The 16,662-nt window shown below is 36.8% G+C and overlaps 1 protein-coding gene across 1 annotated transcript; it reads left to right on the forward strand.

Moving 5' to 3' along the window:
- The first annotated feature begins 225 nt into the window (after positions 1 to 225).
- LOC146632689 (immunoglobulin-like and fibronectin type III domain-containing protein 1) lies at positions 226 to 13,457 on the forward strand. Its single transcript, XM_085353547.1, has 22 exons — positions 226 to 262; positions 2,853 to 2,975; positions 3,067 to 3,206; positions 4,247 to 4,346; positions 4,455 to 4,481; positions 4,770 to 4,815; positions 4,890 to 5,085; positions 5,360 to 5,473; positions 5,598 to 5,760; positions 5,865 to 6,137; positions 6,333 to 6,710; positions 7,184 to 7,308; positions 7,462 to 7,603; positions 7,908 to 8,201; positions 9,010 to 9,309; positions 9,695 to 9,871; positions 9,996 to 10,124; positions 10,261 to 10,569; positions 11,205 to 11,290; positions 11,396 to 11,588; positions 12,221 to 12,517; positions 13,114 to 13,457. Exons 1-22 carry the CDS (start codon positions 226 to 228, stop codon positions 13,455 to 13,457), a joined length of 3,993 nt encoding a protein of 1,330 aa, XP_085209673.1.
- The last annotated feature ends 3,205 nt before the right edge of the window (positions 13,458 to 16,662 follow it).

Consider the following 16,662-nt stretch of genomic DNA (forward strand, 5'->3'; position numbering starts at 1 on the left):
TGCTATGTGATTGGCTGATTAGATATTTCCATTAACAAGCAGTTGAACAGGTGTAACGAATGAAGTGTAATGAAGTGGCTGGTGAGTAGATGTAAGGCTTTTTAATACTAATAAAATCAGCTTTGATTATAATGACAGCATTAGTTAACAGTGACAGTCTTTCTTTGTACTTTAGCCACACAAGGATCGCACCTCTGATCTGATAATCAACAATCAAACATCGCCATGAGTTCAAAAACAAACCAGGACCCAAAAGCCTTCGGTAAGTATGAAAAATGTGATATTATATATTATATTATATATTTCTAGCTTCTATAAAAACAGCGACAGCTGCTGAGTCTAGCAAGTCTACCATGGGAAATAAAGGGATGGAGGTTTAGGTTCCTTTATTTGTACCCATAAGTAGGATTAACTATCATTCAGGATCAGACTTCTTAACTCTCATTGACTTGCTAATGTGAAACATCAAATACAAACTATGAACAGCTATTCCCTAATAAAACAGAGCCAGATGAGACTGAAATCATTAATGGGCCAGCTTTGTAGTATACCAGTGTTTCACAGTTGACAAGCTCACTGTTCTTACAACATTTTGTCGGCTGCACATCCATCTGACCTACATCACACCTTGGGTGATCAGCTAATTCAGTTTAGATCATTCATCAAGCCTGGAGATAATAAAACCCCAGCTGGATTACTCAAGATAATTCTAAACTACAGACTGCAATAAATGTTTTCAAATATTACTGTTGTGCTGCAGTCGTTGCTGATTCTGCCTGTGGGTAGCTATAACAGAGAGCAGGCATTTCTGCTTCTATCCAGGATAAAAATGAACTGAGAAAACAAATGTTGCAAAAAAGGACTCGGAGCACACTTTCTCTCATGGCAACTGCAGGCAAATCTACTAAAAAACTGGAGAATCGTGTAAATGATGTCTATCGTTATTTTATGCATATATTTATCTCTTTTGATGTTTAACATGGTGTCATTCTTCATTGTCACCTGTATCTGAACTGAACTGACCATTTTTGTGTTCACTCCAATGCTATGCATTTACTGTTTAATGAAGAATTCCCTATGGTTATGACACATATTTAATTTTGGAAAAATTATATGAATAACAATTAGGATTAATAATTCTTTCTGCACTGCCGTACAGTCTGCTATTCTCACACTGAATAATTTGTGTGTGTGTGTGTGTGTGGGGGGGGGGGGGGGGGGGGGGGGGGGGTCCACTGCCCAGGGCCTATGGCTCTATAATAACCCGTTTACATCACAGCTGGACTCCTATCTAGCTCTAAAGACATTTTAGGGATTATTAAATCAAAAAGGATGCCTCATAAATGAGATATTTTAGTTTTCTTCTTCACAAGGAGGATAATCTGCAGAGTCTACAGTATTGAAACAAACTGACATACACGTTCACTGTGATTTTACTTGTAAAGATGAAAATAAAAAAAATAAATGAATGGACATTATAAAAAGTAAGCATATGGTTTAGCTGGGTTTACAGCAGGAATATCTACTTTATACAGTCAACAAATTCTTACCGAATGTGTTCCTGCCAAGGTTCCTGCTGCCAAAAATCCAAAAAATTCTTCATGTAGTAATTGCTATGCAGAAAAAAAGCAAAAATGCTCTCCTGCTAGATTATGTCTAAATCGATGCTTCAGTAACAAGGTCATAAGAATCGTGCTTGTGTCCAGATGATATAAGCATGTGCATCAACCCATTGACAGATTACACATACAGTTTGATGAATATTAAATAAATGCCCTCAAACTATGTTAAGGCCACAGAAAAAAAATAAGCAGAGTAGACAATCTCAAAGTGACTCACAGAAGGCATGACCAAAGAAGTTATCCCTGGATACTCCATGTCTGATCAGATTTGTTTTGGGTTTTTTTGTTTTGTTTTGTTTATTTCCTCCTCACTGAATAAATCTGAATATGATTGGTATCTCCATATTTAACTCTGGCATAGTTTGGTAACAAAAGTATGGTTTAATATGATATATTTAAAAAATATATTACAATGACGCTCAGACAGATTGGATTATATATGCTGAATTATGTTAATATAAATGTAGTAGTAAACACGTACTAAATGTACAAGCCCCAGAGTACTTAATGCAGCTGAGCTGAACACCATGCATTTATCTAAAACCAGCAATAAGTTAAATAAACTTAGTGCTCTATAACATGTCTATATGATTGGAATTTTGGATAAGAGCAAAAAAACAAACAGAAAACCCTGAAAAATATGCTATGTGTCTTTTTTGTTCTCACAAAGAACACAGTTAGTGTTTAATACAGTAACAGGTCCTAAAACTTAGTTTTGATCTACTGACTTTACAACTCTATAATGACTTCTTAAATAGACACACTTACAACTTGTCCAAGTCACTTTTTTGGTTAAAATAAAAAGAAATAAAAATAAATGAAAAAGTATCATGCTGACAGGTTAAAACCATCTAATTTTAAAATCAAAGTCCTCCAAAAATCTATACATAAATTAAGCATTTAACCAAAAAATTACATTAAATTAATACATTAAATTAATTAAACAACAAAAAATGTGTAGAATTTAATCCAAACTTCAGCTTAGTCAATAGAGTTTAACATATTTCAAGATCTTGCCATGACCTAGCTGTAATGTTAAGAAAAGTAAGGAAATGGTGACCTCTTGTGAAATTCCAGTGTGAAACTGCAACTGTTCTAAATAATATATACTCTGCAGACACATGCATTTGTAACATCTATGTTTTTCTGTTGGTAGCGGGCTTCCTGTTCATGTTTACATTCATAGCATCAACCAGCTATGCTGTTAAACACTAAACCTTCCCTTGACAGTGGCTATCAAGAAAAGGTCCAGGGTTCCTGGGGTTATGATCACTCAGACTGTGGAGCAACTGCCACCAGGGAAATCGACCCCCGACTTTACCCGCAAACCAATTGCTGTGACTGTCCAAGAAGGTAGAAAAACAACCATAGCCAGTGAAACTGACAATAACCATAGAGCATAATTATTAACACCTGCATCACTGTCATGATTTGATTATTTCAGGTAAAAAAACCTTTTTCAAAGCTATGGTTAGTGGAGAGCCAGCACCAACTGTGACATGGGGGCGTAATAAAGGTGAAATAGATGACCCAGAAAAGTACAAGACTAGATATGATGAAAGAGCTCGAGAACACATTCTTGAGGTAAGAACAAAATAAAAGGATTGGGCTAATGATAATTTCCCAACTTTAATTTTTCAAGCTAAACATTTTTGAAGTCATGAAATTCTTTTTTGAATATTCATTAACAATTAAAACAACAGTTGTAACTAAGTGTACAATATGCATTTACTTTTAGATTGAGGTAAGCTTGTAGTAATTGTAGGTGTCACGGGCCTGCAGCTGCAGACTGTGTGGCGAGAGGATAAGGACCCAAACGTGGACACTTGAAAATATGAGTGGGTTTAAACAAAAGGGGAGCCTTTTATTTAGGCTGAATGAAAATACAAATAGAAGTCAAACGAAAACTTAACCAAGATTTAACTAATAAACTAAACTGAGCGAACTAAAGCTAAACACTAAACACAGGGATTACGGAAAATGAGACCTGGACATGGAAACCTGGAACATGGAGCATGAAATGCAGGCAACCTGACAGGGTACAAAGAAAAAACAGAGGGTGATTAAGGAGAGTGGAAACAGAAATATGGCTGGGAAAAATAGACATAACCACACAGGGGAAGCAACACTAAACACACTGAACACGGGACGAGAGACTGTCAAAATAAAATAGGAAACACACTAGGATGCAGACTGAGACACGCACTTGACACAGGAGGAAAGAACGCACATAGGAACAAGACGGACTGGGAAGATGAAGGGAGGAGACAACAAGAGGGAAACATGGAAGCGAGGAAGAGAGGGAGCGAGACCAAACACAGACACGACTGGAGAAACATACACAGAAGACATGACAGACTGATAATAAACTCGAACTTAAAACATCTTCATAATGCGATGGAAGAAATAAACGAGAGATAACCTCAAGCCTAAAATATCCTAATAAAGCAAAGGGTCATGAACCAAAAGGAAAACCCAAAAAGCTTGGTCATAGACCCCAAACCATGACATATGGTGTTAAAGCTCCATAACCAAGTTTAACTTTTTTTGGGAGATAGACTCAGATATTGATTCCACTGTTGTCAAATATTTACATATTTCACGTGAGAATCATTTTTTGTCAGATAATCAACATCAATCCAGACCAAGCAGACACTTACAAGTGCTTTGCCACCAATGAATACGGAAAAGCTGTCTGCACCACCACTCTCAATGTCATTGCAGGTGAGCTTTATAGTTAACAATAAAAACTGAGTTAAACAACTTTACAATATACCATGTCTGGTAATTAATGACTTCTTGTTCTATTGTGGTTTTCATGCATGTATGAAGCCGGCTTCAGGAAGAAGAGCCAGGGAGGTAAGAAAGCATACTTTAACATGAAGTGGTTTACTCTTTCTAATAGCGTCCAATCCACAAGTTTCTTTTTAGAATTACAGACTTTTAGCATATTTATTCTTTGCAAAATTTTACTTCTATAGCAAAGATTTGTTTCTTTTTTATTGCAAAATAGTAAAATTTAAACAAAAACTTGACAGAGCCTTATAAGAATCCTTCACAATTAGATTTGGAAAAAAATACCACAAAGTGAAAAAAGTGTCCAGATGGCAGAATTTTATTTTAAATTTAAGTCAAAATGTCTTTCAGGAAGTCAGCTTGGACCACAGGATTTTAGATCAATGCTCAAGAAAACGTAAGTTCACATCAAAGTCAAATTATTCAAAATGTGTTCTGCGTGTTGTAATGGCCTCCAATGCCCTTTTTTAGTGTTGTTGTCACTAGGAAAAAGCAACTCCCACCACGGAAAGAGGGAGAAATTGATCCTAAACTCTGGGAACTGCTTATAAGTGCACCAAAGAAAGATTATGAAAAAATCTGCTTTGAATTTGGGGTTACTGACTTTCGGTGGATGTTGAAGAGATTGAACCAGATGAAGAAGGAAAGGGCAGACGAACAGGCAAAGGTACTGTATAAATTAACAGTTACACATGAATTCTGGATTTTGTATCCTGAACCAACGTTACTGAGTTTAACCAAGGAAGAAGGTTGACTTGCATCTTGAGCTTTACTTTAAACCCTGGTAGTTCATCCTGCTAAAGTCTGCTTGGTTATTTTAAATGTTTCTGATTTAATTCCTTCCTTCCATTTTTTCAAAACGTGATTATTTAAGCAGTAAAGTTTAAAACAACACTTGCAGACACATACATTAGATAAAACTTGTTATCTTTCCTTTATAGGTTGTAGAGCAGCTGGAAAATGTGAAACAAATTGAAGTGAAACCAAACGGAAAAGCTGAATTTGGATTTGACATGCAGCTATGGGATCCCAATAGTGCAGTTAACTTATACAAGGTGAATTTAAAAGCATTCTAAAACAGCAAAAAATAATAATAATTTTTAATTAAACTTGCTAAATAATAATTTAATAATGAAAATAAATACATAAATAATAATGTTACTACTTCTGTCTCAAAAGGATGGCGTAATGGTTCCTTATGCAGATGATGAAAATTCAAAACATAGCCTTAGGAAAAAAGGAACAAATTATATATTTAGCATTAAAGACCCTCAGCCAGAAGATGCTGGATTTTACCAGGTTGATGTCGAAGAGGCAAATGTTCTTACAACTGACTTCAGAGGCAAGTAAAACTACTCTTAAAGTTTATAAAACAAATCAAGTACATTTATATTTTGGAAATGAGATCATCTTGGGTTTCAAAATCTACCTTTTTTCCTCTCTTAGTGCCTGCAGTGGAGTTTGTAGACAAGATTAAGGATGCTAAGGCTGTTGAAAGTGAGGACGCTGTATTTCAGTGCGTCTTGTCAACACCACTCAACAGAATTACTTGGTCAAGAGAAGACTCCTCACTTGAACATGGGGACAAATATGAGATCACTGTCTCAGAGGACAAACTAACTCACACATTAAGAGTAAAAGATTGTGAAATTGCAGATAAGGGAGCATATTATGCCATTGCTGGTATTGCTTCCAGCAGGGCCTCTCTCATGGTGGAAGGTGGGACATTTTTCTTTTTTGTACTCACAAAGTACAATAATAAATAAAAATGCAAATGGTGTAATACAAAGACAAATAGTCTTGACTGTTTGATAGTCATGATATTATTGAACCTGTTTTGCTCATCATTTATATTTTAGTCAAACCTTTTGACTGAAATAACTGTTCTCTCTATGTGTGTCAACTATAACTCAGAGGATCCACATGGTCGGAAAGGTCGCAAGGGAACCAAAACCATTGGACATGATAACCTGTCTAACCAAGGCTTGGACAAGGCAAAGATTTCAAAAGAGAAAGATGACTTGGAGGCAGTCAATCGAGCACTTGCTGAAAAGAAAGCTGCAAACACACTCGGAGATGCGAAAGATGGGGGTGATGGAAGAGATGGTTTAGGGGCTGGGGATGGTTCCAGTGGTAAAATTGGCGATGGTTCTAGTGACAGGGATGGTGATGGAACTGATGGAGATGATAAGAACCACTTAAGAAGCGAAGAAGATGATAAAGATACAAAAGATGATGCGAGTAAGAAGAAGCAATCACAAACTGGGCCTTTGGTTCCTGACACTGCCTTAGGTAAAACTCCATACAACATGGTTTAAAGACTGAATAATGTATGCTCAGATTACAGATTATTATAATGTCAAAGATTTAGCTCAGCTATTCTCAAGGGTTAGTATCTGCAAATACTTGTAACTTGGCAATATCAGCCCATTTTCAATCAGTGTTTCAGGATGACTCCACTAAAGGTTCGATCAGATATAATGTTTGAGGCTTAAGTATCATTTCTATTCCAGAGGGAGAAAATGGACAAAAGTGAATGTGGTTCAATTTTTAGTGAAAGATAATCATCATACATATTTCCCAATCCCATCTGCTGTCCACAAGAAAGTGCATACTGTAATGACAAGGATTTTTAAATTAAATTGTGCGCTTATGTGCTTTCAGTTTTATCTCTATTGTAATTTGCTACTGATGTGTCATTTTAAAAATAATCAAATCAATAATTTGTTATATAACGTGATTATTTTTTACATTTTCACATGTAGATCGAGGTGTTCAATTTGTCAGTGGGCTATCAGATACGAATGCCAATATTGGAGAACGGGTGGAGATGTCTTGCAAACTAAGCAGTGAGACGTCAGAGGGGCACTGGTACAAAAATGGGAAACTGGTAAGTCAAAGGAGTAAAACAGGAGTGTAACAAATTGCCACAATTCACTGTATATGGAAATTACTATAACTACGACTTTGTTGTTTTTCTACAAATAACTAACATTTTATATAGTTAATCACTTTTTTACTGTTTATTTACTTATTTGTCTAGCTAACAAATGAAGATGGGGTAACAATTATCAAAGATGGAGCCTTTCACAGGCTGATAGTTGATTGCTGTAAAAAAGATGATGCAGCTGTGTACCGCTTTGAAGCTGAAGGACGTAAATCAGAAGCAACACTTAGTATTCAAGGTCAGAATAAAATGAGTAACATGGCTGTAGCACGGCAAAACATATCAAATAATTAGTGCTGTCAGTGTCAATCTCGTTAAAATGACGTTAACACCATAACCACATTAACACGGCAAATCTCTGTTAGTGAGTTACCGCGGATCGCCCCGTGTGTGGGGCTGCACAGTGTCAACGCGGTTATGGCGTTGACGACATTTTAACAAGATTAACACTGACAGCACTACAAATAATATAATAACACTTTTAAAAAAAAAGTTCTCAATGTTTAAATAAAACACTTTTTCCCGTCTCTCCTATACTAAAGATCCACCAAAAATGGACCCTGATGCACTAGGAAATTTCACAAAGCCAGTCATTATAAAGGCAGGCGAAAATGCTGAATGGAAGCTGCCATTCTCAGGCCAAGCACCAATGACTATACAGTGGTACAAGAATGACGATGAGCTGCTGCCAGCCCTCAATGTGAAGATTGAAACGTCTGATTCTGAGAGTCAACTACGCCTTATTAAGTGTCAAAGAAAAGACAGTGGAGAGGTGAAAATCAAAATAAAAAATGAATTCGGTACAACAGAGGCAATATCCAAACTTATTGTACTGGGTGAGTTTTCCTCAGATATAATTTGGCAGTTTCTGTGATAACAGCCGAGGACATGTTAGACATAAACAGGCTGTGGAAAAATAACATTTTCTACTTGAGCGTGCAAGTGGTATACTGGCAAATGTTTCACAAAAAAAGCCCTATGAATAAATAAACAAAGGCTTTTATCGCCACTGAAATGATAATGCTTTTAATTTTCCGGAGATGAATACAGCAATTAGAGGAGTATGTTTAGGAAATTATGACTTTGTAATAGCAAAAATTACAGACATTAGCTTAATTGTTACATATTATCTGGCATAATGACCTGTTCTAAGTTGGTTCTCTATTATATTTACAGTTTGTTTGCTTATGTTGTGCTTTATTTACTTTATAAATTAAGTAAATAAAGCACAAATTATATTGTTCGTAGTGGTGTGAATAGTGAATAATTTAGTTGGTAGCTGGTTTGAGGCCCATCCCCATGCAAGAATGGAGATATTGCTTTAAGAGCAGAGCCTGTCTACAGAGAAACCTGTGCAATTATTCACTACAGTCTAATTACCATAATGCATGAATTCCAGCATGGCCAACAGAAGTGTACTGGATTGAGGCTTTCAACATGAAAATATCCATTTATTACCTTAAAAGACAGTCATAGAAATAAATCCCTGCTTGTAAAATGACCGTGCGTCAAATAAAGGCCTTAAGCAACTTAAGTACATTTTAAAAAATGCCCTGGTTGCTAGTTGAACAAAAACGGTATGGCAAAATGTAGAATGTGCAAAGATAAATGCCTCTGACGCATTTCTTGTCATGTTGTCAACAGACAAACCAACCCCTCCACAAGGGCCTGTGGACATTATGGAAAGTGCTGTGACATCTGTTGAATTCAAATGGAAACCACCAAAAGACAATGGCGGATGTCCGATCGCAAACTACATCATAGAGCGACAACAAGTAGGCCGAAATAAATGGACAAGTCTTGGTGAGATACCCGGCAACAGCCCAAGTTTCAAAGATTCAGATGTGGACCCTGGAAGGAGATACTGCTACCGGATTAGAGCAAAGACTGCAGAAGGTATCAGTGACTACCTGCAGACAGAGGACATACCAGCTGGTGTATTACGTAAGTTTTCAGTTAATGCCTTCTTCTTCATTACTTTTTCTTTGTTCAGTTTAGAAGGAAGTATTACAAGGCATGTCTTTTTAGTATCCAGGTGGAAACACTTTGTTTATTGCAGTAAAACCCTGACTAGCCGCTAATAAAATGTTTTGGGAGAAGTTAAAAGAAATCCATAAAGAATATATACAAAGCTATGTTAAATATATTAAAAACACTGTCTCTGAATTTATGTGTCTAATAAATACCCTTCCATTTACACATTCTTTAGTTTTCAGCCACCTGCTAATTATGGATGACGGAAATAATAAAAGTAATGTTGAGAAACATGGCATGGCAACATTGATTAATTAACTCACTTTCACTTTTCTGTGTCATATATCCCCCGCAGGTTATCCTGGACCACCAGCTGTACCCAAAGTGGTCAGTGCCTTTAAAGACTGCATTAATCTGGCATGGAGTCCTCCATGTGACACTGGAGGAACCAAAATAGTGGGATACAATTTGGAAAAGAACAAGAAAGGCACCAATTACTGGAGCCTTGTAAATCAAAAGGGGCCAATTACAGGTATACAACTTAAATGCTGAGGTGCAGGACATTTAGCTCAAGAGTAAAAATAAATGCTTGTGATGTACCTGTACACATCAGTGCAGATTTGTATTGATATAATTGCTCCTTCTGTTGTCTATAGATACAAAGTATGCAGTTAAAGACGTATTTGAAGGAGCAGCATATGAATTTCGAGTGTCAGCTGTCAACCTGTCTGGTGCTGGAGATCCCAGCATTCCATGTGACACAGTTATTGCAAGAGATCCAATGAGTAAGTTAATCACACAGACTTATGTTTTACTGTATTTGGGGGGATTTTTCAGTCATGAAAGTCATTCTTTAAAGTAAATATAATTCTCTCTGTCGTGTAATATAAAAGCTTCATTCTCACCTTACTGTTATTGCAGAACCCCCAGGCAAAGTCACAGACCTTAAATTAACATCTTCCAATTACATGACATTTTCGCTGGCTTGGACTAAACCTAAGGAAGTGCAAGGGGTAGAAGATGAAGCCCAAGGGTATTATGTGGAGATCAGACCAATAGAGAGCCTTGAATGGACCCGCTGTAATACCACCCCAATTACTCTAACATCCTACACTGTGCTTGGCCTTAAGGCAATGGCCACATACTGGGTGAGAGTAATTGCCACCAATTATGGAGGTGATGGAGAACCTCAGAGCTTTGATAATTATATCATTGCTATGCCTCCTCCTGGTAAGAAATGCAGTTTTTATAGTTTGGTTATTGGTTATTTCTAAAATGAGATATATTTATATTTATTTTTCACAAAATGCCAAAGAAAATATGCAGTTTTTCTTCTAATACAACACACCTACAGAGAGGAACAATTGTCTCAAAAAAGCTTACAGCTGTCAAAAAATAATGTTTGTGTGCTATACACCCATTTAATATCTGTAGATATACGAGACGGCGGGTGAGAATTGTTGTGACAAGACAGGTTATGACTGAAAACACATCTGATAGGATTATAAAGCCCAGCATGGACAAAAAAACTGCACTTCAAATGCATCATATCACCAAGCATAGCAATTTAAATCTGTAGTTCAAACTCAAAGAAGAATTGTAAAAGAAAAACTAATGAGTGCATTTAACATCTTATTAATTGTTAGTTTTATTCTCACTACTAGTACAGGTTTTCTGTGTAGCTGAATTATGACTAAAAAAAGGGAGGTCTAACAATGGAATTAAGGTTAATTATACCCTTTTTGTCAACTATACACAGAGCACGTCCTCATAATACAGTAGAGAGATTCAAAATATAGAACTCCCTCAGCAGCTTTATGAATTACAAATTTAATTGTATTGTATTCTAAATCTATCCCTCACAGTCAAACCAAGGTTTAAAGACCGCAACATGAAGACCTTTGTGGTGGTGAAATCTGGAAACACTGTTCGCCTCAACATCAACTTTGAGGTATTATTCCACAGGCTTTTACTCTGTTCACTGTGTGAGAATCTAATCAATGCTGTTAGTTAATATAGCAATATATTAATTTGACTCCTATGCTGTCATCTACAGGCGTCTCCCATGCCTGAAATATTTTGGTTAAAAGATGGTATTCCAGTACCAAAGCATGTAACCATTACCAACTCTGATAAAGGATCTCAACTCTTAATTCCTACATCTGAGAGGACGGACACTGGCATTTATACCATTACTGTCAAGAACATGGTTGGCCAGGAAAGCTTCAATGTTGAAATCAGAGTTACAGGTAACTGTCCAAGAGCCATAGCAATGGTTTGTCATTGTTAGGCTAAATAAGACCATATATTGTAGCCAAATTAGAGTAAAACTATGAAATCTACTTATCCTGTAAGTTGGCTGGATACAGTTGCATGGTAATTGCGGTACAGAATAATAACTTAATTTGGTGACTTGGATTCTATTTGTATTCATACTACCACGGAAACATATGTTTTAGCAAATACAATGTGATTAAAGTAGGAACAGAATACATGTATTTATAACTTAATGTACCACATAGGTTGTACTACTTTAAGATCACATTAAAGGTATGCAACACTGTAGATAAGGGAATGCTTAAAGCCATAATCCTGTGACTGTAACAAAATACTCCAGTCCAATTTTCTCTCTGCCTTTTACTTTGCCTATTTCAAGAAATCCCTTTTTCCCCAAGCTACGCTTATTGCTGCAGCTAGCTGTACCTGTGTTAGGAGTTTTACTTGAATGAAAATCTTTCTAATTCAAAGCGTATCCGGCAGAAGCTGTACAAAAATCTATTTCCTGTCCAAACCATCAAGGGTACAATTTAGACTGAAAATCAGTAACCTAGCCCTGCTATATCAGTAAACAGTATTTTAAAATCTCTAAATTTTTCTCCAGATGATCCTAAACCTCCAGGTCCAGTGGAGCTGGAACAGAATATCCCAGGAACAGTGACACTGTCCTGGACTCCCTCTCCAGATGAAAAAAGGGATGACAGGCTGCACTACATGGTATCAAAGAGGGACTCCTTCAAACGGACTTGGAGAACAGTGGCAGACAACCTCTTTAACAACAAATTCACAGTTGTCAACATTTTACCTGGACGGCAGTATCACTTCAGGGTGTTTGCTAAAAATGACATGGGCCTTTCTCCACATTCCGAGTCCCCTGCATTTGAAACCAAAAAGGAAAAAGGTGTTTCAAGTTTTATCATGAAAACAATACAAAACTTGCAATCATTTTGCAAACTGTCAAACTAAATCACTGTTCCTAAGCTAAGCTAGGTTCTCAAGAAAGTGATGATTTCTTTAAACAGTAAACTATTAGATTTCCCTGACGTTCATTCATTGTTAGACTGGGGTTTGAGCCACAAATGTATAAAAATATTAATCAGATTGTCAATTAAGAAGCTAAATAAGCCCTTTTCTGTATTCAATACAAAATAGCAAAGAAAGAAACAGGGGTCTCTGAGTGAGCGAGAATAAAATATGCACAGGCAGCCAATAACAGACGGCAAAACTGACAGTAAGAAAGTGCATGATAGCTATAAATATGGACTCATCTGTGAGCTTAAATGTGTCTGCTCATTACCCATGGTTATTAAAGATAAATGCATAACACACTTTTATCACAACCTTTACTTCAATCTAAGAAATCAGATTTGAAATCAACATAATGTTTAAATTTCACTAATTAATACTAACCATCCCTTATCATAAGTGTCCCAGTCTCCCCTACTTAATTATTATTTTTGTTAAAATATAATTACTTTTTGTAATTCTTTGTTTCAGAAAAGTTCCAAGTAAACAGGCCAGAGATAAAACACCGGATCTTCGATTCTCCTCCCTCATTTATTGTTCCCCTGAAGAGGCGTACAGCCCCACAAGGTTATGAATGCTACATGAGCTGTGCCATTAAGGGTGATCCAGCTCCACGTGTTACGTGGTACTGGAACAATATCAGCCTCAACACAAACACCAACTACCACATCACAAATGTATGTGGAGTCTGCTCCTTGCTTATATTGAGAGTGGGACCCAAAGACAACGGGGAATACAAAGTTGCCATACAGAACAAACTGGGCACTGCGGAGTCATCAATGATGCTGAATGTCAGAGGTATTCACAAGGTTTAACAATCATAAAGTTTTTACTAATTTGATTGTCTGTTGTAACATTTGAGTTTGCAGTATGTAGATTAAATAACCTTAGAGCAATATTGCTTTTTTTTGCAGAGTGAAGACAAGCCACAGCTCCTGGGAAGAAGCTGAACAAACACCTATGTGGAAATAATATAACCAATAAATAAAATGTAATGGAAAATGTGGTCATTTTTGTTTAAATGGTGGATGTTGCAAAAATAGTTTAAAAATTGCTCTTTTTTAAAATTCTGGAAAGGGATCCAAAGCATTTTGAAAGAAAGACAGTTTGAACATTTCAACACAAATGTGAAGTGCCATTGCTAGTATCTTAAGATTACATTTATTTATTTTCCACAAATCACAAAATATCCAGGTTAACTGTGTACTGCAACTAGTATGAATTATGATGAAACAGCTCTCTCTTGAGGTGAATGTGCAGTGTGACACCTGAATGCTACAATAACAGAGTTAAAGACAGTCACATCAGATGGCAGAGAGATGGAAAATTTCCAGGTACAGAAAACATAAAAGACTGCATTTCCATCTTACTTCATATGTTTAAAATCAAAAGGCTTTAGTATTAATATATTAGTGTTTGAACTGCAGCAAAATGTTACAAGTCAAGCTCTTTCCTCTTTTATTGACCATGTAATGTGTAGTTTCAAACATTCCTCAAAATCATATTTTGTAGTAATTTAGTGGTAATGAAGCCATTTAGGCTTATGATTTATCAGTAGATCTATGTTTAAAAATAGAAAAGATATCAGGGAAAACATATGTTGCTGTAGCTCAGGAGGTAGAGCAGGTCATCTACTAATTGGAAGGTTGGTGGCATGCCAGATATCCTTGAGCAAGATCCTAATTCCAAGTTGATCTCTGATGCATCCATTGGAGTATGAATGTGTGTGAAGGTTAGAAAGAAAGCACTCAAGTAGAAAAAGCATAGGAAAAAAGTGTCTGTGTGAATGAGGCAAGTTGTATAATGCACTTTGAGTGCTCCAGCAGAGTAAAAAAGTGCTATGAAGTGAATTTAGTTCACAGAAGACACCCAACTCTGGTTAACTCCCTTTGCTGTTTCTACTGTGAAGTAAAAATCATACCGGCCGCAACAAGAAGCAGCTTCCTCCTGTTGGAGAAACTAGTGTGGTGAATGCTAGTGTTGGTCCTTTGTACCTTTACAGTCAGGCCTCTGAGAAGAGGGATGTATATGTAACATCAGCACAATCTTAAGAAACTGTCTTTACAACAGCAATACCTCCAGCAGGTGACGGAGATCACAGAAGCACAAATTATCTAACTTTATCACCTCTAATCAACCGGACTCTTAATTAATATTAAGTACTTCTATAGTTACTTATTTCATTCCTTCCTTCCTTCGGAAGTTGCATTAAAACACACACACACACACACACACACACGTCATATATACATGAGTTTAAAAACAAGGCACCAAGATATAAATAAAATAATGGAAGCATTGCAGTTTCACTTCATAGATAAACGTGTAACTGTTACGGCCCTAGCAAACTTGTTATGTGTTTTAGTGTGTCCCGTTTTCCTTCTCGCCTGACTTCGGCCGCCATCCAGTTCCCCCGAGTGGCCAGTGCACAGCTGGGTTCACTCAGCAATTAGCCACCCAACAGTAAAAGTTGTTGAAGAGCTGCTCACTGAGCAGCTTCAATGCTGTGGTGTGCTTGGGCGTCTGAATCAGAACGCCAAGCCTGTAGAGGCCTAAGCTGCAGTGTTGCCAACTCCCCAGTAAGGAAAATCGCTATTGGTTGTCCTAAAAGTCGCTAAATGACGTCATCGCCTATTTTGCATAATTGATCATGCTAATCTAATTGCACCTATGTTGTTGGAGAGAGAAATAACATCGTGGAAGAGACATAAAGTGAGTAAAAAAACGTCCTAAATGCATTTAGAGTTTATTTAGAACTACAAATTAAATTTATTTTAGCAATTATTGTTTTTTTTAATGTTACAATTCCAACCCTGCTCCTTTACCCGGGCTTGGACCGGCAAAAGTGACCCGAAAAAGGCACTCTGGTGGAGTTACTTTGTGTGTGTGTGTGTGTGTGTGTGTGTGTGTGTGTGCGCGCGTGTGTGTGTGTGTGTGTGTGTGTGTGTGTTTGTGTGTGTTTGTTTGTTTATAAGTAGTTTTAAACCTTGTGATCCACAAAACAGCATAAGAGTAAAAGAAGAACTGACTGCGTTACAGCACCCGCTGCTTGTCGAGAGTAAAAGCGATGCGCGCTTTCACGTATTTTTTTAGCGACTTTCTTTAGAAAAAAAAGTCGCTAAGGGGTCTGAAAACTCACTAAATATAGCGACAAAGTCGCTAAATTGGCAACACTGCTAAGCTGAGGTGTGTCTTGACAGTATTTGGGTCTTCAAGCTACTAGACGGTAGCTAGAGCCTGTTTACAGGAGCAGTGTTTTTCTTTGCTTTGCAGTGTCCGTTCTTTTCAGCACATTTTAGTTTGTTGATACCTAATGACGGTTTGATGAAGCCCTGTGAATGTGTCCAATCTTGATGTTTCCATGTGCTTTTTATAATGTCTTTACTTATATTACTAAATAGACTTTAGTGAACAGGATTTACAAAGGGGTTATATTTCTGCTATCCTCTTGGTCCGATTTCTCTTTAAAAAAAATAAATTTTTAATGTCAATTAGACTTTTTAACTGGATAAATAAAGGATACATAAATGTCAGGTTCCCATATTGTGGGTTCTACCTTATGACAAGAATGTCATGTTTGTGGCTCAAGATGACTTGATATCATTCGTGAGGGATGCATTTAACATATGTTTCACATATTATAGGCCAACAAGTCAGTTATAGCAATTTAAAAACGGGAAATCACTTTACACAGTTCTCTCAGTGTCAAGTTCTTTTGTGAAAGGTACTGTTTTCTGCCAGCAGGTGGTGCCTGGTTACTGCCATATGATGATGAAGCATACTGATTAAAGGGGATATGGAGAAAACAAAACCTTTGTAACTAGTGGATATGTGCCGTTAATCTTTATTTATTCTTTTATTTTTGTAGCCAATTTACAAGTTACTGTTAAATGTAACCTCAGATACCTCAGATTTCTCATGTTAAGTGGACTACTGTCATCTTTCCTTGGTCTTTGAACTGAAACTGATTAAAAGGCCACAGCAAGCCCTTTTTAAGTGAGTGACTGACTCCTACATTGT

The sequence above is a fragment of the Diplotaxodon limnothrissa genome, linkage group LG5 (assembly GCF_057381915.1).
Source record: "Diplotaxodon limnothrissa isolate DT_005_m linkage group LG5, D_limnothrissa_male_GT1.1, whole genome shotgun sequence".
Lineage (NCBI taxonomy): Eukaryota > Metazoa > Chordata > Actinopteri > Cichliformes > Cichlidae > Diplotaxodon > Diplotaxodon limnothrissa.

Excerpts from the sequence above, each read along its gene's own strand:
- LOC146632689 (XM_085353547.1), top strand. The coding sequence starts at position 226 with ATGAGTTCAAAAACAAACCAGGACCCAAAAGCCTTCG. Across the intron at positions 6,138-6,332 it reads GGCCTCTCTCATGGTGGAAG|AGGATCCACATGGTCGGAAA; the intron begins GTGGGACATTTT and ends ACTATAACTCAG. Across the intron at positions 7,604-7,907 it reads AGCAACACTTAGTATTCAAG|ATCCACCAAAAATGGACCCT; the intron begins GTCAGAATAAAA and ends CCTATACTAAAG.